General features: G+C 41.3%; 1 protein-coding gene across 1 annotated transcript; it reads right to left on the bottom strand.

The window, feature by feature from the left end:
• Nucleotides 1-686: 686 nt before the first annotated feature.
• Nucleotides 687-25,770, bottom strand: rnf32 (ring finger protein 32). Its single transcript, XM_034208412.1, has 7 exons — nucleotides 25,639-25,770; nucleotides 13,852-14,077; nucleotides 12,460-12,602; nucleotides 9,469-9,626; nucleotides 8,858-8,966; nucleotides 2,971-3,138; nucleotides 687-908 (listed from the first exon to the last, which is right to left on the bottom strand). Exons 1-7 carry the CDS (start codon nucleotides 25,738-25,740, stop codon nucleotides 687-689), a joined length of 1,128 nt encoding a protein of 375 aa, XP_034064303.1. The 5' UTR covers nucleotides 25,741-25,770.
• Between the last annotated feature and the right edge of the window lie 1,484 nt (nucleotides 25,771-27,254).

Raw genomic sequence — 27,254 nt, 5'->3', positions numbered from 1 at the left:
ATACCTGTACTTTCTACTTCTCACATGTTGAACTCAAATACCTGTACTTTCTACTTCTTACATGTTGAACTCAAATACCTGTACTTTCTACTTCTTACATGTTGAACTCAAATACCTGTACTTTCTACTTCTTACATGTTGAACTCAAATACCTGTACTTTCTACTTCTCACATGTTGAACTCAAACACCTGTACTTTCTACTTCTCTCATTTTCCAAACAGCTGGTTCCTTTAGTCTGAATGTGTGTTTGATGCGTGATCATTATTCTTTAGAGTCAGTGCCTATTGATTTGAACACGATCCGTGTATCCATCATTTCCTGGTCTTCTCTAAAGAAGAGGGACCAATGGAAACGTTGTCATGTTGCCGTTGTTCAGCATGGAAACATTCATTAGCTAACAATGACATTATTGTTCTATTCATATAAAGGGAGGTCAGGTACTCTTTAAAGCAGCTGCTAGTTATGGGTACTTTTTACTGAAGTACATTTCAAAGCCTCTTTACTTTGACTTGAGGAAAGAAGTTTAGTCAGTACTTCTACTTTCACCAGAGTATGTTTAAACACCAGTATCTGTACTTCTACTTGAGTACAGGATGTGTGTACTTTAACATCTCTGGTAGAAATTATTCCTTTAACTGTCGTTCACTATGAGATTCTGTGCAGTTTCGTGTGATTGTGTACCTGCTCAGGTGAGTTTCTTGTAGTAGGCGGATCTGCAGAGCGGACAGGAAGGTCTGCTTTCTGTGGAAAAGGACTCGAAGGCCTCCAGACAGATCTGATGGAAGAGATGTGAGCAGGACAGCGTCACAGTGTGTCTGCGCTGTGATTGGCTGGAGGAACCTGCTTCTGGAGCGATGCTCAATGCAGTCAGGCAGATCGGGCAGTCCTTCACACCTCTCTGGATCACCTGGTGGAGAAAAGAAAACTTTTAAAACATCAGCAGGAGAGGACTCTTTAAAGTAGAGACACTACATACTGATATACACCTGAACATCAGCAGGAGAGGACTCTTTAAAGTAGAGACACTACATACTGATATACACCTGAACATCAGCAGGAGAGGACTCTTTAAAGTAGAGACACTACATACTGATATACACCTGAACACCAGCAGGAGAGGACTCTTTAAAGTAGAGACACTACATACTGATATACACCTGAACATCAGCAGGAGAGGACTCTTTAAAGTAGAGACACTACACACTGATATACACCTGAACATCAGCAGGAGAGGGACTCTTTAAAGTAGAGACACTACATACTGATATGAACCTGAACATCAGCAGGAGAGGACTCTTTAAAGTAGAGACACTACATACTGATATACACCTGAACATCAGCAGGAGAGGACTCTTTAAAGTAGAGACACTACATACTGATATACACCTGAACTCAGCAGGAGAGGACTCTTTAAAGTAGAGACACTACACACTGATATACACCTGAACATCAGCAGGAGAGGACTCTTTAAAGTAGAGACACTACCTACTGATATACAGCTGAACATCAGCTGGAGAGGACTCTTTAAAGTAGAAACACTACACACTGATATACACCTGAACATCAGCAGGAGAGGACTCTTTAAAGTAGAGCCACTACATACTGATATACACCTGAACATCAGCAGGAGAGGACTCTTAAAGTAGAGCCACTACATACTGATATACACCTGAACATCAGCAGGAGAGGACTCTTTAAAGTAGAGACACTACATACTGATATACACCTGAACATCAGCAGGAGAGGACTCTTTAAAGTAGATACACTACATACTGATATACACCTGAACATCAGCAGGAGAGGACTCTTTAAAGTAGAGACACTACATACTGATATACACCTGAACATCAGCAGGAGAGGACTCTTTAAAGTAGAGACATTTGGGGTCCGTTAAACGCTTCCTAACGAGCCGCTCTGTACGGAGTTTGTGGAAAAGGTGATGTGTTGAAAGCACATTCACCGTTTGATACTCAGGGCCGAGCCCCTCCTGCTCACCCCTTTCACACCAGATAAAGAAACAACACACATCTTCTTTGCACACCACCCCACATCCCCCCCCCCCCTCTTCTATGGAAAATGGCTGCATGAAAAGCCAACAATGGAGCCTTAAGGAAGAGCAAATCTTAATGTCTTTTCAATTCCTCCGCAGCAGGCAGGGCGGTGAAAAGCCTGCCGTGCATCCTCATGTTTTCGGTAAACACGGAGGATTATTAGCCTTTCATTTGGTAAAGTGAATGATCACCTCTGGATGAGAGCCCTTTCTATACAAGCAGCTGGGACGATGGCGTCCACATGCAAGCGTTAACACGCCATGAAGACCAGAAACATCCCTTACTTCAGTTAGAGTACACATATTATGGTCTTTCGTAATACACAGACATACCCATGCAGACAATAGTCGATTTGCAGAGTTATTGAGTCCATTTCTGACATTTTGAGGATCAGAAATAACAGTTTTATGTTTGTACTCTGTGGGCTGATTTTGGTGGTGTTGCGACCATTGGATACAGAGAGCACAAGATATAAATAATAACCTCTACTGTGGACAACTTTTCTTCAAATAAAAAGGCAATCTGTCCGATCTAAATGATCCAGAGTCGACTAAATCTTCCAAATCAACCCAAGAATAATCAAAATCAGCACACAGAGTACAATGTGGCCTCTTTCAGGTTAAAACTGCCATTGTTGATCCTTAAAATGTCAGAGATGGACTCAATAACCTACAAACCCACTCCTAAATTGTCCAAATCTGCCATTTTTTAACAATTGTCTGCATGGGCACGTCTGTGTATAACGAGTAATAATATTTTAAGGTCATTTTTGATCCTTTAAATGCCAGAAATGGACTCCGCATCCTCAATAACCTCCAAAAACACTCATAAAGCCATTGTTTAACGGTTGTCCACATGTGCTATACTGCTAATCAGTACCACTTGTGCTAATAGTGCTGGAGACCCTACTATACTGACCTGGCTGTGGATTCTGTCCCAGTCGTCCTCCTGAGGTTCAGAGATGTGTTTTCTCTTCAGCTGCTCGAACACTCGCCGGCTGGATGACAGCGAGCGGTTGATTTCACTCAGAAAAGCCTCCGTGTCGGTGTGACAGTATCGGACAAAGCTGTCATTCAACTCCTGCAACTAATCAGAGAGAAAAGGAACATGTTAGCGGCACAAAGCAGGCGCTCACAAAAGGAGACGTGTTTTTTCGGCTTAATTGTTTGTGTGTATTGTGATGGCTGAGGCAGGCGGACAGGGAGCAGTTGTTAAACAGCCAGATCAATAAACTCACATGGAGGATTAATGGAACCCAGTAAAAAAAAGGGCTACATGCACACACACATCTCTGACACCTCTCTCTGTCGTCACACACGCTTATAAACACGGTCTTGTACAGTTTAGGAGTCATTTAGGATGAATTCTACCAAAATGACCTCAACATTAATTCAAATGACCCTTAAACACATTTACTGCTACAATTGTGGAGTTTGAGGGCAGGTGTTTTTCCCTTTGAGGGAATGTATTTCTAGGAATTTAGAGTTTTTTTAATTCAAATTTTAGAGCAATAAATAAAAGATTCAATATTTGCCAACCATATAATGTCATTTCTGGACGTGACACAAAAATATAATATTAAACAACCACTAAATGATTAGAAAATATACATTTGAATACCTAAGACATGTTTTTTGATGTCTCGTCAAAATGTCTGTCTTTCGTCAGGTCACTTACATATGTCTCCATTTATACATTTTAAAAACGTCTCTACTCTTTGTCATTCTTTCATTTGTCCTCTCCAATGTACAGCGGCTGTTGCCAGGCGACATTAACACCTGCATATGCATTTATTTATATACAAAACATCATCAATGATTGGGCTATTTACAAATCCAATGTACAGATCAGACACACCGTACTAACTATGTGCAATCCTGTAGTGTGTTTCAATGCATGTAAATGGTCTGCAAAGGCTCAAATCTCTTGTAATCATCATTGCAAGGCACTACATGTAACGTCTTGTAAATACTGCACCATGCTACTTAGATTAGCATTAGCTTTAGCACCTGTTTCCTCTGTCTGCGAGCCCGTCACAGTGACATCAGCGTTGCTTTACAGCGAGGCTTTTATCACTAATTAAGCAGCTGTTGGCCGTGAGGATGGAGGGCTTTTATGAGGCTGGAGGACTTCTCCACACTCAGGGCAAACAGCGGTGAACTTTGCCTTGAGAGGGAGAAGAGATTGGACAGGAGAGGAGGCGTTATCTCACGGTGATCCATCACTTCTGACCCTCTTAATGTGTTGACTCAGGGTGAGCAGAAACTGAAAGCTGGGCATCGGGATCAGCTGATAGCGTTTCAGTAATGTGGGGTTTTTCCAGGAACAACGGTGGCCTGGTGGTGCAAAGATGCTTTAGGGTAGGGGTGTCCAAACTATACTATATGTATAAATATATGACAGTATTTATGTGGTAATAACATAGACTGTATATATAAAGGTTAATAAGCCTTTTCCAAATACATTTCAAGCCCAATTGCCCTCATTATAAGCGATCTGAGGTTTCTGTTTTAGGGAATGAGCTCCCAACTCTTTCTGAAACAAGATACATGAAACTCTCTGGAGAGCTGTGAGAGGTTGGCTATCTCTTTCTACACAGGAAATATTGGTGAGTAATTACTATTAATTCTCTGAAATAGTGCTATTTAATCATTTTGGAGTGTATTTATTACTCATAGCTTCTAGAGTGCGATCAAAAATGCAGAGTCAATTCTATTGGAGTCAAACCATGACCACGCTGTAACGGAGGTGATCTCTGGGGCCGTAGATCTCGGTCTCTTATATTATATAGCTTCATTATTGGCGAAGTATATTACTTTGTTCCACGCTAAAACATTGCACAGGAAGCATTTATGCATCTATTTGTCACGATCTGTCTATATGCATCAAGCTTAATTGACCTACATTTGATTGATTTTGCTGACTTATAACTTAACTTATGAGGCAGTACACCTCACCTCTAGTGAGCTGCCCAGCCCTTCGTACTTCTTTCTGTCTGTGGCCCTCAGTTAAAACATTTGGACGCCCTGCTGCATGGCCTCCTGGGGAAAAGCTGAAAGCGAAGAGGTGTCTCCGTCTCTCAGGTCCAGCGCTAACACGCCTGTTTGCTTTACAGTCAGCTAAGCAAATACGTCTCCTGTTGAACATGAAGTCAGTCAGAGCTGTCAGCAGATCATCCTCAGTGTGACAACAGATACGAGACCATCTCATGACCACCCAGCAGCTCTGAGTCACATCGAGGAGCGGATCTGACTCGGACACAGCTGTTTTCAACGAGTGTTATATCGATGAAAATCTGAGGTCCCAGGCTCCTCCAACACAATAACACAGATACCATAGTGCAAGTAAATACAATAACAGAGAATAGAAGTAGTGCCATAAGAGTCTATGTATAAGTGATAGATACTTTGTTGTCCTTTACATCTGTGATTGTGTCTATTCTGTTTTATTAGGAAACAAAAGGTTCAACTCCAGGACACTCTTATGCACTTCAGCGATGATGCTATGGATGCACATTTTGTCTTTTCTGTGCAATTAATTGTATTTTTAGGGAAATGTCAAATCCATAAAGGAAACGGGCTGACTCCAAACCACCTTTTGTACATTTTTATCAAGAATTTAAACAATTTATTAGCACTATTAAAACATTAGGAGTAAGAAGGCAATCAAAACTAATTGGATATTTAAAAAGAATTTAATCTGAAGTATCAAAATGTGTTTTTACTTGATCTGACCATTAAAGTATTATTCTATCGTATCGTGTCTTGTACTTGAGTAACAGTAGAAGTACTCAGGTCTTGTACTTCAGTAAAAGTAGAAGTACTCAGATCTTGTACTTCAGTAAAAGTAGAAGTACTCTGATCTTGTACTTGAGTAAAAGTAGAAGTACTCAGATCTTGTTCTTGAGTAACAGTAGAAGTACTCAGATCTTGTTCTTGAGTAAAAGTAGAAGTACTCTGATCTTGTACTTGAGTAAAAGTAGAAGTACTCTGATCTTGTACTTGAGTAAAAGTAGAAGTACTCTGATCTTGTACTTGAGTAAAAGTAGAAGTACTCAGGTCTTGTACTTGAGTAAAAGTACAAGTACTCAGATCTTGTACTTGAGTAAAAGTAGAAGTACTCAGATCTTGTTCTTGAGTAAAGTAGAAGTACTCTGATCTTGTACTTGAGTAAAAGTAGAAGTACTCAGATCTTGTTCTTGAGTAAAAGTAGAAGTACTCAGATCTTGTTCTTGAGTAAAAGTAGAAGTACTCTGATCTTGTTCTTGAGTAAAAGTAGAAGTACTCAGATCTTGTACTTGAGTAAAAGTAGAAATACTCAGATCTTGTTCTTGAGTAAAAGTAGAAGTACTCAGATCTTGTTCTTGAGTAAAAGTAGAAGTACTCAGATCTTGTTCTTGAGTAAAAGTAGAAGTACTCTGATCTTGTTCTTGAGTAAAAGTTGAAGTACTCAGATCTTGTTCTTGAGTAAATTAGAAGTACTCTGATCTTGTTCTTGAGTAAAAGTAGAAGTACTCAGATCTTGTTCTTGAGTAAAAGTAGAAGTACTCAGATCTTGTTCTTGAGTAAAAGTAGAAGTACTCAGATCTTGTTCTGAGTAAAAGTAGAAGTACTCAGATCTTGTTCTTGAGTAAAAGTAGAAGTACTCTGATCTTGTTCTTGAGTAAAAGTAGAAGTACTCAGATCTTGTTCTTGAGTAAAAGTAGAAGTACTCTGATCTTGTTCTTGAGTAAAAGTAGAAGTACTCAGATCTTGTTCTTGAGTAAAAGTAGAAGTACTCTGATCTTGTTCTTGAGTAAAAGTAGAAGTACTCTGATCTTGTACTTGAGTAAAAGTAGAAGTACTCAGATCTTGTTCTTGAGTAAAAGTAGAAGTACTCTGATCTTGTTCTTGAGTAAAAGTAGAAGTACTCAGATCTTGTTCTTGAGTAAAAGTAGAAGTACTCAGATCTACATCAAATGCACGCTGAAGGCTCTTTGAGCATCTCTCACTGATCCTGCTGTTAAATGTTTGTTGTTTGTTTCTCATGTGTGTTGATGTTTGTCTGTTGATGTTACACATGGAGCTGCTGGGATGCAAGGAGCATTTCAGACTTGATCTGAGCATTGAAGTATCATCGTATCGTAATGTGAGAGTTAATTGGTTCAGTAAACGCTGTGTCTTTGTGTATGTGACATGTTAAGGCGAGGGACACTGACAGGGGACGGTAGGACACTCAGACCCTTGAGATACATTATGATCCCCTTCACACATGTGTCACTTGTGCTTCATCAGCCTGTTTGAAGCACTCTGCATGATTACTGTTAGAAAACTCTCCCTGGTCCCCAGCTTGAGCTTCATCTCAGGATCCATGTATCTGTGATCCTCTGCAGAATGGAAGGAGTCATCACATACAGAGACTAGTTCCTGAACAGTGTCCTTCACATGCTGATATCCAAGAGAGGGAGTTACACAGTCACAAGATGGAGGAATAGAAAGCAGTATTCAATGTTTACTTCAGATTAGCTCCACGTCAGAAATGAGCATGCTTGATGTCTCTCTCCATAGAGGCTGAATCATCATGTTAATCACATAGCTATCATCTGCCTCAAACAGTCCTGATGCTCTTCTAGGTAATCACACATCCTGTCATGTTCACAGCTACAGTTGGGATACCTTTGTCATCATGTGACTCTCATGTTGGAAGAGGACATCCAGGATGTTCACAACAATTACACATAGAAACACACCGATGCATCACGTCTGATATATACGGTGTTGGAGCTCCGGCTGATTTAAAGAAAGAGAAATCTCTATATCCCTGAACAGCTGATTTCTGTGTTAAAGACATGTTGACCCGTCTGGTCTCTGGTCACCCGTGGCCTCAGTTAGGGGAGGTTCACTAGGTGGCAATGTTCCCTTTTTCTGAGAGCTCAGTGAAGGCACCACAGCCTCAGAGACCCTGAGTCCACTTCTGAATAATCCCTCCGTCAATATGCATGATTTATAGCTTCCAAATGAGACGGGAGAACAAAAGCCTAAAATGACAACCTGCGTCAGGTCGCCAAACATCCTGGTCACCTCTGCACCCTGTCCCTAGTAACACACACACACACACACACACACACACACACACACACACACACACACACACACACACACACACACAACACACACACACACACACACACACACACACACACACACACACACACACACACACACACACACACACACACACACACACACACACACACACACACACACACACACACACACACACACACACACAGAGCATGTATAGATGGATGAAGGGACATCAGGCCTTTGTGTTGACCCAGGAATGTCCTGTTTGACTAAAACACAAAACTCTCTCCACATTAGCAGACAAACAGCGTGCGTCCCACAAAGCATCAAAGGAGCTGGAGAGGGTGAGAGCAGGTGAAGGTGTGTGTGTGTGTGTGTGTGTGTGTGTGTGTGTGTGTGTGTGTGTGGTGTGTGTGTGTGTGTGTGTGTGTGTGTGTGTGTGTGTGTGTGTGTGGTGTGTGTGTGTGTGTGTGTGTGTGTGTGTGTGTGTGTGTGTGTGTGTGTGTGTGTGTGTGTGTGTGTGTGTGTGTGTGTGTGTGTGTGTTAGCAGTGGGGTCAGTGAGTCCCTGAAACCTCGACTCTGAAGACGTATGGTGTTTGTTTGAGGCTGTGTTTGACCAACCACCAAACGCTCTGAATAAGCGTGATATGTAGAAACACTAAACTCAAGGAGACCGATGCTACTACAACACGACCTGATTGTTAAGTGTGCTCCAAAGAATTTTGAAGTATAAACTCACCTTTGCTTCGAAGAATTGTCGTCGCAGCCGCTTGTCTTTTGGACAGAAGGATTTCCTCAACTCTCTGTAACGTTTTCGGGCCACACAGCCCCGCCAGCATGCTTGAAGCCTGCAGAAGTATTTACTTCAAATGTTGCTAAAAATCCCCAAACTGTTTCAGCCAATGCTTTGGATGTGAAGCCATTAGCTTCTTGCACTTTCCAATTCCAATTATTGCACCTTAAAACTATTATTTTGTAATAATTAAAAGCTCAACTAAACCCTGGAGTTGCCCCATGTCTCCCAACTCAGATACATTCAACAACATGAATCTATGATATGATCGATTTAAAGATAAGTTAAGGGGTACGCTATTGAACCCGAAATGCTTGGGTTGCAGCAGCGTAAAAAACAACAAAACGAAACAAGGCATAATAGAAATAAACAATACTAGAATTTAAAGATCTCAAAATAGAATTAAAACGCAGTACACAGTAGACCGTGAAAAAAATCTATAAACTCACGTTTGAATTTGATCACGAGTCAATATTTAAAGAGAGATATTTTGTCTTAGATTAAAGATTTTTTTCGACACAATGTAAAATACAGGTTTTTAAAGCATCTGGTTGTACCTGGTGGCACATTGGTGTCTGAACAGGTGCGCCGCGTCGTGGATCACTCGGGTTTCGTACTGATCCTTTCTGCACATCGAGCAGCACTTCCTCCCAGAAAACCTCTCGAAGGCCTGCAGACACGCTCGATGGTAAACATGCGAACAGGACAGCAACACCTGAGAGAAACAAGCAAGACTCAAAGACTCAAAGGTTTTATCATCACATGCACTCTGACCTGAGCTCCTCCAACAAGGCAACATATATCATAAAATACAAAAGAAAAAGCAGTGCAACAAGTCTATAAACATGTAAATAGAATATGGGATATGTACAAGAACAAAATATGAAATTAAATAATGTAAATTAAGACAAAATGAATACAACAGCCTACATCACAACCTTTCATTGATCCTGTGTGGTCCGTAGCTCATTCCCTAAAACAGAAGATCGCTTATAATGAGGGGGAATTGGGCTTGAAATGTATTTGAAAAAGGCGTATTAACACGTAAATAGTCATATATGTGTACATATATTTAAGAAGGTCGTAGTTTGGACAATTAAATACGATTACGGTACAATCACATGCGTTATTCAGTAAACCGTATCATGCATGCAATGAAAACCAATCTACAGTTTCACAGGTTGACTGAATATGTGGGTTGAGACGTCTCTGGAGGACGATGCTGTGTTCTTCTTAAAGTGCTTAGGAAAAAAAGCTCTTACAGTGTATACAGTCTGTGCTCATGCTGTGTGTGTATGGGCGCCTTAAGCCATGCTAAATGTGTGTATTCATGCACGTATGAGAATGTGTGTATCTGCCTTTTAAGTGTTATTTGCTGAGAGGATTCAGCAGGAGTCTCGGAGTATATTCCACCTGAGAGAGGGTCTCTGTGGTCTGAAAGCTCGGCACACAAACCAGTTTGCTCAGATCTCTAGAGGGCACTGGGGGGGGGGGGCATATTGATTTCCCATTGTTTTGGCCTGAGCAACACACTCCATCACCAGAGGAAGGGCCCCCTGCAGAGGACCATTTCCAGGAGCTTGACAAGCCATTAGACCACAGAGAGATTCTCACAGTGACTACAGGCGATGGAGAAATGGAATAAAAACACTACAGGGTAACGTTCCCTTTTTAAATCCTGCAGAACATTCTGCATCCTGATTGGTGCTGAGTTCACATGATTTCAGTCCGCATACATGCTGCTTTTAATAAAGCATATAGTTAGAGCTGATTACCCAACGCTTGTCTCCGGAGTCCTACATGTTATGGTTTGGATTAGAACATACTGCAGGGGGGAGGGTGTGTGTGTGTGTGTGTGTGTGTGTGTGTGTGTGTGTGTGTGTGTGTGTGTGTGTGTGTGTGTGTGTGTGTGTGTGTGTGTGTGTGTGTGTGTGTGTGTGTGTGTGTGTGTGTGTGTGTGTGTGTGTGTGTGTGGTGTGTGTGTGACTGTGTGTGTGTGTGTGTGTGTGTGTGACTGTGTGTGTGTGTGTGTGTGTGTGACTGTGTGTGTGACTGTGTGTGTGTGTGACTGTGTGTGTGTGTGACTGTGTGTGTGACTGTGTGTGTGACTGTGTGTGTGACTGTGTGTGTGTGACTGTGTGTGTGTGTGACTGTGTGTGTTACTGTTGTGTTTTATATATTTTAAGTGTTGTTTTTATGAATTTGATATTTTCTTTTCTTTGTATTTATTTTGTATCCAATAAGCGTTATTACAATTATGTATTATTGTATTTAACTTGTTGTTGTTGTTGTTGTTGTTGTTGTTGTGGGGTGGGAATGTCAGTGTGTTGAAGATACGTTTGTCCTACATTTTATGGCATTTTAATGTATTGTTTTGACTGTCTTTTGGTCTTTCCTTTGATGTGTATCATGTCTTTTATCATTTGAATGATTAGTTAACACTGTCCTCTGTAAAGCCCACGTGTTTTGTGATTTTAGGCTATATAAATAACCTTTGATTTGATTTAAACTTGTTGTTGTGTCCTTCTTTGTGTCTTCCAATCATCTCCTGTGAAATAAAACGATCGTCCCACACACTGTTAAATATGAAAGCTTGCAACAGAAACACATGGTAACATTTAAACCCCACAGAAAACACCTGACTTGTATTGTAATAACAGGAATTCAGTGCACACATGCGCTGCTTTTAACTGTCCCATGATCAGTGCTTGAATGCAACACAACCGTTAGACACAAAGGAGCATCAGCACAGATTCCCTCCTGTCACTTTCTCCTTGTTAGCAGGCTCTAATTAACTTTTTTTTTGTGTGCCTCGACTAATATTTACACGTGCATCTATGGCAACTGTGCTTTGTGAGGCGGCCTATTCTAGTCTCCGCATTCTTCGGGAGATTGGCATCTTAAAAGGGGGATCGGAAAGGTGTAAAAAGCCTGAATGACCCTCACAGTAACTCACTGATTGCTACATCATCGCGTCACAGTTGAGCTCCAGGGCAGTATGGGTAAATTTGTACAGTTGTCTACACAGATTAGACCATACAGGAACTGCAGGGGGCGGGTGTGTGTGTGTGTGTGTGTGTGTGTGTGTGTGTGTGTGTGTGTGTGTGTGTGTGTGTGTGTCTTCTTTCCAATCTCAAATCAACCTTATTGTTGTATTTTTATATATTTTAAGTGTCTTTGAGTACCATGAAAAACTGCATTATTATTATTATTATTAATTATTCTTCTTGGTCGATCCTTTTGACTATTTTTCTTTGTCTTTTCTTTGTATTTCTTAATTTATTTGTATTTATTCTTTTGTTTTTTATTTAATGACTGTTACAACTGTTATTTATAATTGTATTTAACTTGTTGTTGTTGTTGTTGTTGTTGTTGTTGTGAGATGGTAATGTCATATCAGTGTGTTGAAGACGTTCCCTTTTAATAAAGCCTATAGTTAGAGCTGGTTACCCTACGTTTGAGAGGGATCGTTTTCACTGTCTTTTGGTTGTATTTCACATTCTATCATGTATTTTATCATTTAAGTCTCTGCTATGTTGGATGAATACCTGAGGATGGAGGTGAAACTCCTCCCTGCAGATTGAACAGGGTTGAGCCGAGTCTCCGTGATGAACAGATCTCATTTTGACCCGAGTCCAATCCTCCTCCGTCAGCTTCTCTGCAGGGGAGGCCACCAAACCCAACTTCTGAGCTGCAAAACAGAGCAAACACACTGGGTTCAAACAAGAATAATGACTTAAAGGTCAGCTATCATGCTATGTTTAGGCAATAGCATAGGTCTCAGATATATAAAAATATATAAAAAACATCTAGCCATGCCTCATATCCCTCTATTTCACTTCCTGTTTCTAAAGAGCTGATCTGGGTATAAAGCTTTAAAGAGGAGGGTCTGAGCTCATGCGGGACCCGGCAGCTACTGTCTAAACTAAATGCTGCCGTGATGAAACGCCATATCATGGATTATCAAGGATTCTCTCTGAAACAGTTTGGAGCTCAAAGGCTTTCTCTCTTGCCGGTTATACCACAAGGTGAGTTCCTTTTTACTTCCTGCTTCTTCACACACATGCTCTCCAGCACAGGTTAGCTCTGAGTGTTAGCGATGCTAATGTAAACACCGACCATATTACGTCCAAAACAGTCGGGCATTGTTTCTGATAGCAACGTTTCTGATTGGGCCGTGGGTCCACATTTCAGATATTACGTCATATCGGACGCAAATGTGGATCAGCTCCGTTGTTCCCCGTTTTTAGAGATTTGGGTACGGAGGAAAAGAGAGAGGGTTTTATCTTCTGACGCTGCGTGAGTTCCCCGACACACCGGGGACACATGGTGATGGAGAGAAGACATCACAAAGTGCATTTTGCATGATAGGTCCCCTTTAAATACAAATGTGAGGTACTTAGACTTCAGTATTTCCATTTGTATGCTGCTTTATACTTCATATCTACTTCAATTCAAAGGGAAATAATGTACTTTTTATTTCACTTAAGTTACTTTAAAGCCTTTTAGATTCATATTTCTACATGTTGATGGAGAGAAGACATCAAAAAGTGCATTTTGCATGATAGGTCCCCTTTAAATGAAACAGGATTCATAAAGAAGTAACTGTATTCCCTTACCGTTCAATAAAACAGATCAGATTATGTCACACTTCCAGAAATTGAGGATTACAAGTAAAAACTAAACAGAGCATAGGTTTTATATACTGCATAATCATGAGAAGTGAAGTATTCCCACACTGTAGTTTGCCATATACTCCTTATCCTGTGTTTCACATTAAAATCGAACAATAAAACACATTAAAAGCCAGTTTGAAGAGGTGAGTTTTGTACGTTTTTGGATTGTTTATGTTCTTACCACCAGATACCAAATCAAATTCCTTGTATGTGTAAACGAACCTGGCAATAAACTTGATTCTGATGTTTTACTGTGCATTTTACCTAGTGTTAAAGGCGGTGGAGCCGAATCCAGCACATATTCTGTCTCCTCCTGCTGATCTGGGGTCTGCAGGCCGTTGACTTCCACTCTTTTTCGAGTTGATTTCCATTTGCACTTCCATAAAGGGTCTTCAGGGGAGAAATGTGGAAACAACAGGCTGCGAGTGATGTGGTCTTGGAAAGCAGCCGAGGTGATCACCAGCTTGTTGCTCGCTTTAGACGCCAAACCCTGTGAACATAAGATATTTATGTTCAGAATCAATCAATCAATGTTTATTTATATAGCCCAATATCACAAATGTTACATTTGTCTCAGTGGACTTTACAGTTTGTACAAAATATCAGTATGACAATACGACACCCTCTATCCTTAGACCCTCTGTCCTTAGACCCTCTGTCCTTAGACCCTCTATCCTTAGACCCTCACATCGTACAAGGAAACACTTCCAAAGAAAACCCACAGTTTAAGGGGAACATGGGAGAAACCTCAGGGAGAGCAACAGAGGAGGGATCCCTCTCCCAGGACGGACAGACGTGCAATAGATGCCGTGTGTAAATTGAAAAGATAATAAATTGGAATGCATTTGGAAATGCATGTGTGTATAATAGGAAGATGAATCCACGAGGATATCCATCCAGGACCTATGATCCAGGACCACAGCCACGACTCAAGATCCAGGGCTCGCGATCCAGGACAGAGGAGCGCAGGATCATCCATGACTCCGGATCCCGGCGTATATAGACACCAAAAAGAAAGACATGTGGGGAAGCTGGGTTAATCGGAACATGAGAGTACACAGGTACAGACAGAGAGAAGGAAGAAGTAAGATGTCCCCCGACAAACTAAGCCTATATCAGCAAAACTAGGGGCTGAATCTAATCAGCCCTAACTATAAGCTTTATCAAAAAGGAAGGTCTTAAGCGCACTCTTAAAAACGGATAGGGTGTCTGCCGCCCGAACACAAACTGGAAGCTGATTCCACAAATGTGGAGCTTGCTAAGAAAAGGCTGACTTTCAGAGGTGGAAAGTGTGGGGGAAACTTCTGAAGCAAATGGAGTCAGGACTCAGAGACACGAGGAGAGATGGAGCTCTGATGGAGTCAGGACTCAGAGAGACACGAGGAGAGCTGGAGCTCTGATGGAGTCAGGACTCAGAGAGACACGAGGAGAGCTGGAGCTCTGATGGAGTCAGGACTCAGAGAGACAGGAGGAGAGCTGGAGCTCTGATGGAGTCAGGACTCAGAGACACGAGGAGAGCTGGAGCTTTGATGGAGTCAGGACTCAGAGAGACACGAGGAGAGCTGGAGCTTTGATGGAGTCAGGACTCAGAGAGACACGAGGAGAGCTGGAGCTTTGATGGAGTCAGGACTCAGAGAGACACGAGGAGAGCTGGAGCTTTGATGGAGTCAGGACTCAGAGACACGAGGAGAGCTGGAGCTCTGATGGAGTCAGGACTCAGAGACACGAGGAGAGCTGGAGCTCTGATGGAGTCAGGACTCAGAGAGACACGAGGAGAGTTGGAGCTCTGATGGAGTCAGGACTCAGAGAGACACGAGGAGAGCTGGAGCTTTGATGGAGTCAGGACTCAGAGAGACACGAGGAGAGCTGGAGCTCTGATGGAGTCAGGACTCAGAGAGACGAGGAGAGCTGGAGCTTTGATGGAGTCAGGACTCAGAGACACGAGGAGAGCTGGAGCTTTGATGGAGTCAGGACTCAGAGAGACGAGGAGAGCTGGAGCTCTGATGGAGTCAGGACTCAGACACACGAGGAGAGCTGGAGCTTTGATGGAGTCAGGACTCAGAGAGACACGAGGAGAGCTGGAGCTCTGATGGAGTCAGGACTCAGAGAGACACGAGGAGAGCTGGAGCTCTGATGGAGTCAGGACTCAGAGAGACACGAGGAGAGCTGGAGCTCTGATGGAGTCAGGACTCAGAGACACGAGGAGAGCTGGAGCTTTGATGGAGTCAGGACTCAGAGAGACACGAGGAGAGCTGGAGCTTTGATGGAGTCAGGACTCAGAGAGACACAAGGAGAGCTGGAGCTTTGATGGCAAACACTGACGGTTTATTTGGAGAATTCACAAGACATGTCACGAATTGATGGTGGCATCTCAACCGTGTGGTCAGACCGTGGTCTGAGATGCCACATCAATTCTGCAGAGCCCTCCTGTAGCTCCAGGTTTTAGTTCAGAGTGTAATAATCAACATTCTTCACTGGATAGACTAAACAGCTGAGGACACTGGATCACATTTGTTGTCGCTTATGGCTCGAGGTCATCTCCACCCTGAGAAGGATGTGTTCCAGGTGTCCCACAACAACAACTATCTCTGACCGAGAGCTGCCCGCTCACAAACTGGCAACAACAACAACTTGCTTTAAGGGAGATAGCGGCTGCTCAAGGCCGGTCAGCTGCGTCAGAGGGCGAAGGAGGAGGAGGACATGCAGGGCGAATTATTCCCTGACAGAAAGTACTTCACTTAAGTACACATTTGAGGTACTTGTACTTTACCCCAGTATTTTCATTTTATACTTCTACTCTACTACATGTTGAAAGCCAATGCTCCAGCTTGTGGCCTGGTTTAAATGGAAAGCCCTGGGAAGAAAGATATTAATAAGAGAGGTAAGATAAGAAGTACTTTATTGATCGCAATGTGGGAAGTGTTTGTGTTGCAGCATCAAAGCAGACATGGCATTGTACAATACAAATTAAAAATACTACAAATAAACACAAAAGTAGAAAATATACATGTTGAATTTACAACTGAACAATAACAAATACACAAGTATGTGAGGGATGGATGAATTAAATATTAAACTGAATATATGAATGTGAAATGTACACTGAGATTTTAAGTCCAATATAATAATAACAATGCTTATAATTACTGCGTTTCAGAGGAGGAAAGTACTGCACTTAAGTACACATTTGAGGTACTTGTACATTACCAGAGTATTTTCATTTTATACTACTTTATTCTTCTTCTCTACTACATTTTGGAAGCCAATGTTGTACTTTTTACCCCACTAGAATTATATTTACGGATGTATTTACTCATATTTACACACAATACTTAGGAAATACTTTTACAAAATGAGTATTTGGAGTAGATTAAACCATCCAACATTATATTTAAGTCACTAAAACTACGAGTGGGTTAACTCAAAGCTACAGATTCTTAAAAATGTGAAGATTTTCTGCTTTTGCTTTTAAATATTTTTAAATATTTACATATTTTTTCTGCATATTCTGAATACTTTAATTAAATGTTTCTGATCATACTTAAATACCACTCTCAAGGCAGTACTTTGACTTGAAATTGACTGTTTTTACAGTGTGGTATTACTACTTTTACTCAAGTAACAGTTTACATGGGACTTAGCACAACTTTCTAACCTTTGCATATTAAATACACAATTAGTATTTAACTCAGAATTAGCTAAACAAATGCATTGTGAAACCTGCTGTCTGACCACATAGTATGAGGAATATAAAATGCTAGGAATATAAAATTATAATTGTCAAATACAAATAACTATTGTAGCAACAAGTGCTTTAACAATAAGCCTCACCTCATTGTATGCATTTATAAGAAAGTGCGTTGTTTGTTTTCAGTGTAAAACGAAACGGTTTGCGGGTAAACTCACACAGGTGTTTGCTAATTGCTAACTCATTAGCAGCAGGCGCAAAACAAAACAAACCCAGTTGGGATTTAACCACGACCACTTTCGAATCAACGTAGCTCTGCGTGATTACGTCATGTATAAAGAGAACGTCGTCTTTCAAACGACACTCACTTCGACCATATAAAGCCAGATATGTGTAAGAAAAAGACGTAATGAACACAAAGAGAGTAAACCTGAACATATATCAACATATCTCTCCTTGTATTATGAATAAACAATTAAGCTAAATGTGGTGAAAAACAGTTTAAAATCCAAACCTTCCGCATTGCCATCCTATCAACGCAGTGTTAGTGGTTGCCAGGTAACCAGCCAAGGCCCGCCTCCTCCCCCCAAATGGAGCCTCATCGATGCCTCTGATTGGCTGAGCCTTGTCAGCTGGTTGGTTGTTATTTAAAAGTAATTGTAATGTGTTTTATGTATTTAAATAATGATGTACTTTTCATATCTTAAGTTAGATATATTTCTAAAGGCTTGTGAATTAGTTATATATTTTTTTTTGTAATGTTTAACACATCATTTTTATGTAATGGCTTACATGTTAGTCAAGTGCACGAGACCATGCAAAACACATGAGATAATTTACACTGCAAACACACACTTCCTTCATCCTTAAATACATTATTTGAATCATTTCATCCTATTTTACTTTATACTGTTACTCCACTCCAATTGGGATAAGAAAATATTACCTTTTAGTCAAATAATTGTATTTTTATTTGCATGCTTAGCAGAAAACATGTAATTTCACCAAAGAAAGATGCAGGAGTTTTATTGTAACTGTTTTAATTGAGGTATAGGATCTAAATACTTGTTGATAGTTTTAAATATACAAAATGTGTGACGTCTATCCCCTCTGTCACTGTGCAGAGACAATCCAGCTCTTTGAAATCCACGTCTCGATCTCCCCTAATGATTATTTTATTGTCAGGGAGTTGTCAGAGAGGAGGTGATTGTGCAGGTGAGTCAGGAGCTGTCGTCACAAAGCTAAGCTGCTCATACCTGTGCCGTGAGCTCAGGATCCCTCCCAGGTCACATGGAAAACCATACACACACACACACACACACACACACACACACACACACACGCTTTCTGTAATGAAAAGCCTGCTGTATTTCACACGCACAGCGTTGGGTGGGTGTATTTCTACTCAACTACCTGTATTTAATACCTTTACAGATGTGGATGAATGATGTGAAATCTAATCAAGTGTTAAATCAGACTTTAGTTCCACCTGGAGTAAATCCACCAGCTACCCTGCAGTATACAAAGCCATTCAAACTAGCTGCAACTTTACCAGCTTTGAGAACACTTTCATGATCAATCATTATAAAACATATCATATATATTATTCTGAAATGGACCAATCTGCACAACGACTACTTTTACTGTCTTTCACTATATTTTGATGAGAATACTTTTATACTTTTACTTGAGGAACATTTTGAATGCAGGACTTTTACTGTAACAGAGTATTCCTACACTCTGGTACTTCTACTTTTACTCAAGTACAAGATCTGAGTACTTCTACTTTTACTCAAGTACAATATCTGAGTACTTCTACTTTTACTCAAGTACAAGATCTGAGTACTTCTACTTTTACTCAAGTACAATATCTGAGTACTTCTACTTTTACTCAAGTATAAGATCTGAGTACTTCTACTTTTACTCAAGTACAAGATCTGAGTACTTCTACTTTTACTCAAGTACAAGATCTGTGTACTTCTACTTTTACTGAAGTACAAGCTCTGAGTAATTCTCCCACCTCTCTGTGTGTGTGTGTGTGTGTGTGTGTGTGTGTGTGTGTGTGTGTGTGTGTGTGTGTGTGTGTGTGTGTGTGTGTGTGTGTGTGTGTGTGTGTGTGTGTGTGTGTGAGTCTTTTAAAATGCTTTGCAGCCTCGATGTGTTCAGGGAGAGTCGGTGAAAAGCAGATGTCCGAGGAGAAGGCTAACGGTGAGGCCTGTCAATCCAGAGCGTGTTCTAAGAAAACAAAAAGTGAAGAAGAGGAGGAAACCCCTGAAAACTCCTGAGCTTCTCAAGAGGCTGCTGCATTCTTGAGATTAGGGCAAGAAAAACGCAGACCACTGCCGCTAATGCCCCAGACAAAGGCGTGGAACAATTTATTAGCTAAGAATTCAAGCTCGGAGCTGAATCAAAGGCCCCGTCGTCCCATCGCCAGACTCAGGCTTTGTTTTGTTGTTTTAAGTAAATAATCACGCTTAAAAGATACGGCAGAGACGTTCCTCCCATAAAGCCGGCATTCTTCCAACTGTCATCAGACAGGATTTCGCTGTGCGCTTTAATTTTCAACAGGTACATTGTTGGTCGTTTTCTTTATGAATACCATTTTAAAGAGCTTTTTATTTAACTTTCTTCCCCCCTTCCCCCTGGACCTCTTTCCCTGAGCTGTGGTATTTCTGAAGACAACTCAGCTTGACGTGCAAAGAGCTGATGACTGTCATGGGAATTTATAATAATACAATATATATCGTGGGGCAAAAAAGTATTTAGTCAGCCACCAACTGTGCAAGTTCTCCCACTTAAAAAGATGAGAGGCCTGTAATGTTCATCCTAGGTACACTTCAACTATGAGAGACAGAATGGGGGGAAAGAATCCAGGAAATCACATTGTAGGATTTTTAATGAATTAATTGGTAAATTCCTCGGTAAAATAAGTATTTGGTCACCTACAAACAAACAAGATGTCTGGCTCTCACAGACCTGTAACTTCTTCTTTAAGAGCCTCCTCTGTCCTCCACTCGTTAACTGTATTAATGGCACCTGTTTGAACTCGTTATCAGTATAAAAGACACCTGTCCACAACCTCAAACAGTCACACTCCAAACTCCACTATGGCCAAGACCAAAGAGCTGTCAAAGGACACCAGAAACTAAATTGTAGACCTGCACCAGGCTGGGAAGACTGAATCTGCAATAGGTAAGCAGCTTGGTGTGAAGAAATCAACTGTGGGAGCAATTATTAGAAAATGGAAGACATATAAGACCACTGATAATCTCCCTCGATCTGGGGCTCCACGCAAGATCTCACCCCGTGGGGTCAAAATGATCACAAGAACGGTGAGCAAACATCCCAGAACCACACGGGGTCCACGCAAGATCTCACCCCGTGGGTCCACGCAAGATCTCACCCCGTGGGGTTAAAATGATCACAAGAACGGTGAGCAAACACATCTTGACCGAGTCAATGACCTGCAGAGAGCTGGGACCAAAGTAACAAAGGCTACCATCAGTAACACACTACGCCGCCAGGGACTCAAACCCTGCAGTGCCAGACGTGTCCCCCTGCTTAAGCCAGTACATGTCCAGGCCCGTCTGAAGTTTGCTAGAGAGCATTTAGAGGATCCAGAAGAGGATTGGGAGAATGTCATATGGTCAGATGAAACCAAAATAGAACTTTTTGGTAAAAACTCAACTAGACGTGTTTGGAGGAGAAAGAATGCTGAGTTGCATCCAAAGAACACCTACTGTGAAACATGGGGGTGGAAACATCATGCTTTGGGGCTGTTTCTCTGCAAAGGGACCAGGACCACTGATCCGTGTAAAGGAAAGAACGAATGGGGCCATGTATCGTGAGATTTTGAGTGACAACCTCCTTCCATCAGCAAGGGCATTGAAGATGAAACGTGGCTGGGTCTTTCAGCATGACAATGATCCCAAACACACCGCCCGGGCAACGAAGGAGTGGCTTCGTAAGAAGCATTTCAAGGTCCTGGAGTGGCCTAGCCAGTCTCCAGATCTCAACCCCATAGAAAATCTTTGGAGGGAGTTGAAAGTCTGTGTTGCCCAGCGACAGCCCCAAAGCATCACTGCTCTAGAGGAGATCTGCATGGAGGAATGGGCCAACATACCAGCAACAGTGTGTGAAAACCTTGTGAAGACTTACAGAAAACGTTTGACCTCTGTCAGCCAACAAAGGGTATATAACAAAGTACTGAGATGAACTTTTGTTATTGACCAAATACTTATTTTCCACCATAATTTGCAAATAAATTCTTTAAAAATCAGACAATGTGATTTTCTGGATTTTTTTTTTTTTTCTCATTCTGTCTCTCATAGTTGAGGTATACCAGGATGAAAATGACAGGCCTCTCGTCTTTTTAAATGGGAAAACTTGCACAATTGGTGGCTGACTAAATACTTTTTTGCCCCACTGTATATAGGTTTCCTAACTACTAAATGTTCTCAGACAGAAGGGTGTCGCCTTGACCATTGTCAGGCAATTATAATATGGATGTTAGGGTTGTAATTAACACACTATACTTACTGTACTATACCTGTGTCTCTTCCCTGTATACAGTCATTGCTTTTCTGTGTAACTTGGTCAGATTCTTGTGCCACATCAGTGGTGCAGGTTATCTGTCCTTCCAGCTGGAAATAGATGCTATGCTAGATGCTATAACTCATTATTAAATAACACAACTTTAGTTTAAGCTTGTATATTTGTTCTTCTCTTACCAGAAGGTGATTAAGTGAAACCACGACTTGTGAAGATGTGTGCAATGCAACAGGTTGTGCTAATGCTAACAGAGATGAACTAAACCACTGTGATTCATCGCAGGAAATACCACGCCAGACCAACATGACGGTGATCAATAACTGAGTAAATAAAGCATCTAGCTGGGAGTAAACGCGCCACACTTTCATGGGTTCATACCCATAAAACGGGTGTGTTTCCATACATCATGCACTGTGATATATCGCATTGTTGTCAAATGAGTAATTGCTGTGAGATATAGATGAGAGAGGGCAGCCCATAATAGTTAATTAACAATTATGTCAGCCAGTGAGATGACCAAGAGACCAATCACTTTGATAGGAGAGACAGTGGAGGGGGAAAGAAATCTAATTATTTTATGACCTGACCCATAATGCTTCCTTAACATGACTTTAATCACTGCGCGGTGGATAGGAGTCCCCCAAAGGCATTCTGGGAGTGAACCAGAGGAGGAGCTTCACTATTCTTCGTTATCTCCTGCGTCATTGCTGAGTAAGTAAGCTATAAAAGAACACAGCCATCATTACCGCTGTTTGGTTGCTTTTTAGAGAGATGGAGCTCCTAATGATTAGACATGTCCTTTGTAAATGAAATACAAATCACCCCGGGCTTTTGGTTTTACTTCATTTACTAAGTGCTATATTACCTCATACTTTGGACCTAACAATGGATTTCCTATAAATCTCCGGCTGGTTGAAATGATGAAGGGGCTCACATATCACGAAACGTGCCAGTGCTTATTAGCACTTGAGAAGTTATTGATCGAGTGTTTTGATTAATATCCACTGGGGGGCTATGCTGGCATTCAGAAGGGAGTCTGCTGTGAAACTGGCTGGGACTTTTCCCTTCACTTTGTGCTGAGACGACAGCCACTGCAGCGTCACCATGCCAGGAATAAAGCCCTCCTATTTCCCAATTCTTCACCATTATTCAAACATAAATATATTGAGACTATGGAGGGCTGGCTTATTGGTGTAAGTGATGTATGGGTCAGCACCAAGTTGGCAACACGGTTGGATAATTAGCAAACAGACAGCGTATGGTCCTAAAACACACTCAAGGATCCTGGAATGGATATTGTGAGATGCATTGGGACGAGTTAAGTGATTAGTCTTCCGTAAAATGATATTTACTTTGTATTTTTTCCAGTTGCTGACATCTGCAAATGGGCTACAACGGTCCAAAAACATTCCCATTAAGAGATACAGTATGCAAAGGAGCTTCAAGAATGTTTTTGGCTAGTTGTTCCCACTGCTCCCAGTCACCATCCTAAGCTAAGCTAACCCTAATAGGTCAAACCTTGCTTTACTGTGTGTACAAATACAAGAATCATCCTAAAAAATACGAAATGTCTGTATATTTTCATCATGGTTGCTAAGACAAATCACCTTCAAATGGCTGCAGCGGGAACCGATAGCTTCTGGCATGGTTGTGCGGCCATCTTTCTCCATAATGGACAATAATGGAGCAGAATCCATCACTATAGCTCGAAATAGACCACCATAATGACCATAAATTGTGCCCTGTGACGGCCTGAGCTCTGAAACCCAGCCACCCCGCTGCGTCTTTCAGCCTTACATTCTGACTCCATGCTGATTACATACAATGCACATCCAGCAGAGTCAAATCACACCTTTTAGGAGCAGTCGGTCGAGCTTTGAGAGGTGTGACATAAAAGATGCCTGATTGACAACTTGACTTTACATTTCCCTGATGTCATTTCCACATCCATCAGTACTATTTGGACACTTTTTGACCGTATTTCTAAGATAAGGCTGTGGAGAATCACACACATATATATCAAAGAGGAGCTACTGTAAACGTAATTACCTTGTTTTATTTTATTTCCTTAAAGGAGCACCAGAATTAAATACGCAGGGCTTCTGGAGACTTCCTTTCAAAGTCCATAAATCAGCCCCAGCTGCTATTTCCTCTGATTGAAACGAGTGCAAAGGGCATGAAGTTTGCCTGAGCTGTGGGGAATGTGTTTGTGGTGAGTCTCATAAATGCCAAGTTCTTTGGGCAATAAGAATAAATATCACAACCACTCTCTAGAATTACCACATAATTGGGGACTTTCCGCGTCTGCACAGGACTCCGCTGTCTCCTCCTCTAGATGTACTACAACGGATGAGTCCATATTTAGGGGAAGAGGGGTGGGAACATGGTGGGAAGAACCATATTTAGCCCGTCAATGCACAACATTTCACACTGCTTTAAACAAAAGTTTAAAAACAAAAGGGGCCAAAACCAAAACAAACAGAGGCAACTTTGAACATGTTGGGTAACAAACATTAAATATTATTTTTCCGGTGGTACGTTCTATAATGTATGTCCTAAAGTACATACTTATACTACAGAAACTGCTTTTGTAAATTGCTACACGGCTTAGTTGAATACTCAATGCTGATTGGTCAATTTGGACATTCCAGAGGTTGTTATATTTTGAAAACAGACCGTTGCTAAGGAGAGCATACCGTTGCTAAGGAGAGCAGAACGTTGCTAAGGAGTCTGCAGAAAGAAGTCCAAAAAAAAAAGAAGCACTTTCTTTATAGGGATGGTGTGCAAAATGAACTTTGGAGAGGCAGATCCATAACAATACTGCACCCTGATTGGTTAAAGGAAAGCAGGAAGTGGGAGGGGCTAATGCGAGGAGTGTCATTCAGGGAACTAAGCCAGAAAATGACGAACATATTTTTACATATTTACTCCAGTTTCCTTTGGTTAACAACAACACCGACTATAACATATACTTGAAAGCATCGCCTTATCACACATGCATGGCAACCAGACAATATCTCGTGTCGTTTAGCATTAAGCTGTCAAACATCTCCTCTTGTAAAACAAACCCAAACAATTTGATGGTGGAAAGCGAAGCCGATCATTAAAAGAAAAACATCAAATCTGTGCCGTCTAAATGACACATGTTGCTCCGCCATTCAGAGGGCAAGTCATTCAGCATTCAGCACACTTCAAAGCCCGTTGAGATTGTGCCAAACAAGCTCAGTCTCTTGGTTTTCTTGTTGTAATTTTAGTGCGTGATGAAAGGTAAAGTAGCAACACTTATTTACCTGTTACTCAATGAGCCAAAGGTGCAGCCACAGATGTTTTTGTTTCCAACGTCTGTCTCAGCGAAGCTACTCCTATGACTATCTGATAAATGCTTAGGGTCTCAGCGTTAATGGAAAATATCAAATAACTCCGTACTAACGACATAAACCCGTTAATTAAAGTAGAAGTTAGAGTGTGTTTCCTTAATTGGATTTCCCATGTTCCATTCAGGTGGGACTTTGAGAGACAGATCCTAAACAGGCAACGATAAGGAATGTGGGAAAACTATGATTTGAGTCACAGACAGAGGCATTGGAACAAATATAGACAAGAAAACCAATAACAAACCCTACTGAATATATGTAGAAAAAGTGTCTTTCTGCACCTTTAAAACAAAGTCAGTGACACAATCAGTCTTTCCACTCGGATGTGATATCGGAGAAATGCCTCCCTTAATTTACGTAAGCTCCCCTGACCCTTGCTCGTCAGTTTGAGTGCAATGCCAGGTAACGTTTGTGCATGAGTTGAATGGATTCACTCACATGTGAGGGGACACAACGGGAGGATCCAGTGTGCAGCAGTGACAGGAAACTGGCTGTTTGCCCTCGCTCTGCACTGCCAAAGTAAACAGGTGAGCTTCTCATCTCTTCACACCTCTGCCAGCTGTTGACAGAGAGTCACATGGAACAGAATCAAGCAGAAGCACATCAAAAAAGAACCACGGACAATCGCTTACAGATGTTTTGATAGCCTTATCAAACTTGTAGGTGATGGAATATGCAAAGGTGGGATGTTTCTTGAGAGCAGAGAGAAGAGATCAAGTGCAGCGCTGCCTTGTTTACATTCCTACACTCAACATGTCCCGTTTGACACCACAAATCAATTTCAGAAAGGGGAGATGAAGTGGGGAAGAACTCGTGAAATTCAAACAATTCTCTGATGTATTTTCCAATTCGCTTGACCTCTCGATGGGTCAACAGCCCTACGTCAGTCTCGGCGAGACGACTGAGTGTTTATTTTGTTTTTCCGCCACGTTTGTCACATATCTGCGTTGGGAAACAGACCCTTTGCAGCTGCATGCTGGGAACCCAAGATGTGATACAAGCAGCACAAAACCTGGCCATCAGAAACTGACAACCTTTGAACTGTCACTCCTGGAAACAGTTAAACAAGACGTGTCACGCTAAACAAGCTGGCGTGTAAGCAGACATTTTGAAGGTCATGCAACATAGGAACCACAGACTTATTCTTTATTAAGAAGCATTCTGACCGTACAGATCGACACACACACTGTGCACGTTCACACACACACACACACCTTTACCCACACAGCAGTGACTTCAAAAGGAACAAGGAGATAAAACAAAATGAATTGCAGACACATCAAGACTCCCATGCCCTTTAAAGCTTAATTATACCTGTTGGAGCGATGAGAGACACATCACAGAACCTAGTGATTAATAAACAAACGCCGCATCCCATAAAGCGTCTGACAAGTCCCTGCTCATCGCCCTTCACACTCACAGTCTGCGCTCAGGTGGAGTGTGCATATCAAAGTGTATCAAACAGAGTGAAGTTAGCCCACATTGGCCCAGGTTTAACCCCCCATCCTCACTGCCTGGACTTCTTTGCAATCCTGGCACCTTTTGAGAATGTACTTTTTCTTATATACAAATCAATGAAATCATCTAACACAAAAAACCCAAATCTGTGTCTAATTCACAATATGAAAAGTTTAAGTATTGCTTTTATAAGGTTGTGCCTAATTATGACATGAATTATATTGTAATATATTCATATTCATCCGTTTAGATTCACAACCCTGACCGTTATATTTTATATAATTACTGTTTTTATGTGTACCTCTTAATGCGTGTATATGTGTGTATGTATGAGGACGTTTGTGTATAGATATATAAGTGGGTGTACAGGTGTGTATGTATACAAATATCTTTATTTGTATTCTTTGGGATCTCCTTGTCTGTATCACACATACAGAGGAATTGACAATAAAGTTAACTTTGACACATTGGTTGGCACATAGTAATAGTGTCTAGTAAAACTTCTTATTGTTATTTCTGAGGCATAATCTGAATGTCTTTACTGAGAAGGTGATTTCTTTGCATGAAGCGTTAATGAACCGTAGCAGTGTTTGAAC

Source organism: Gymnodraco acuticeps, unplaced genomic scaffold (assembly GCF_902827175.1).
Source record: "Gymnodraco acuticeps unplaced genomic scaffold, fGymAcu1.1, whole genome shotgun sequence".
Taxonomy (NCBI): Eukaryota; Metazoa; Chordata; class Actinopteri; order Perciformes; family Bathydraconidae; genus Gymnodraco; species Gymnodraco acuticeps.
This window is presented reverse-complemented; position numbering and strand designations above follow the sequence as displayed.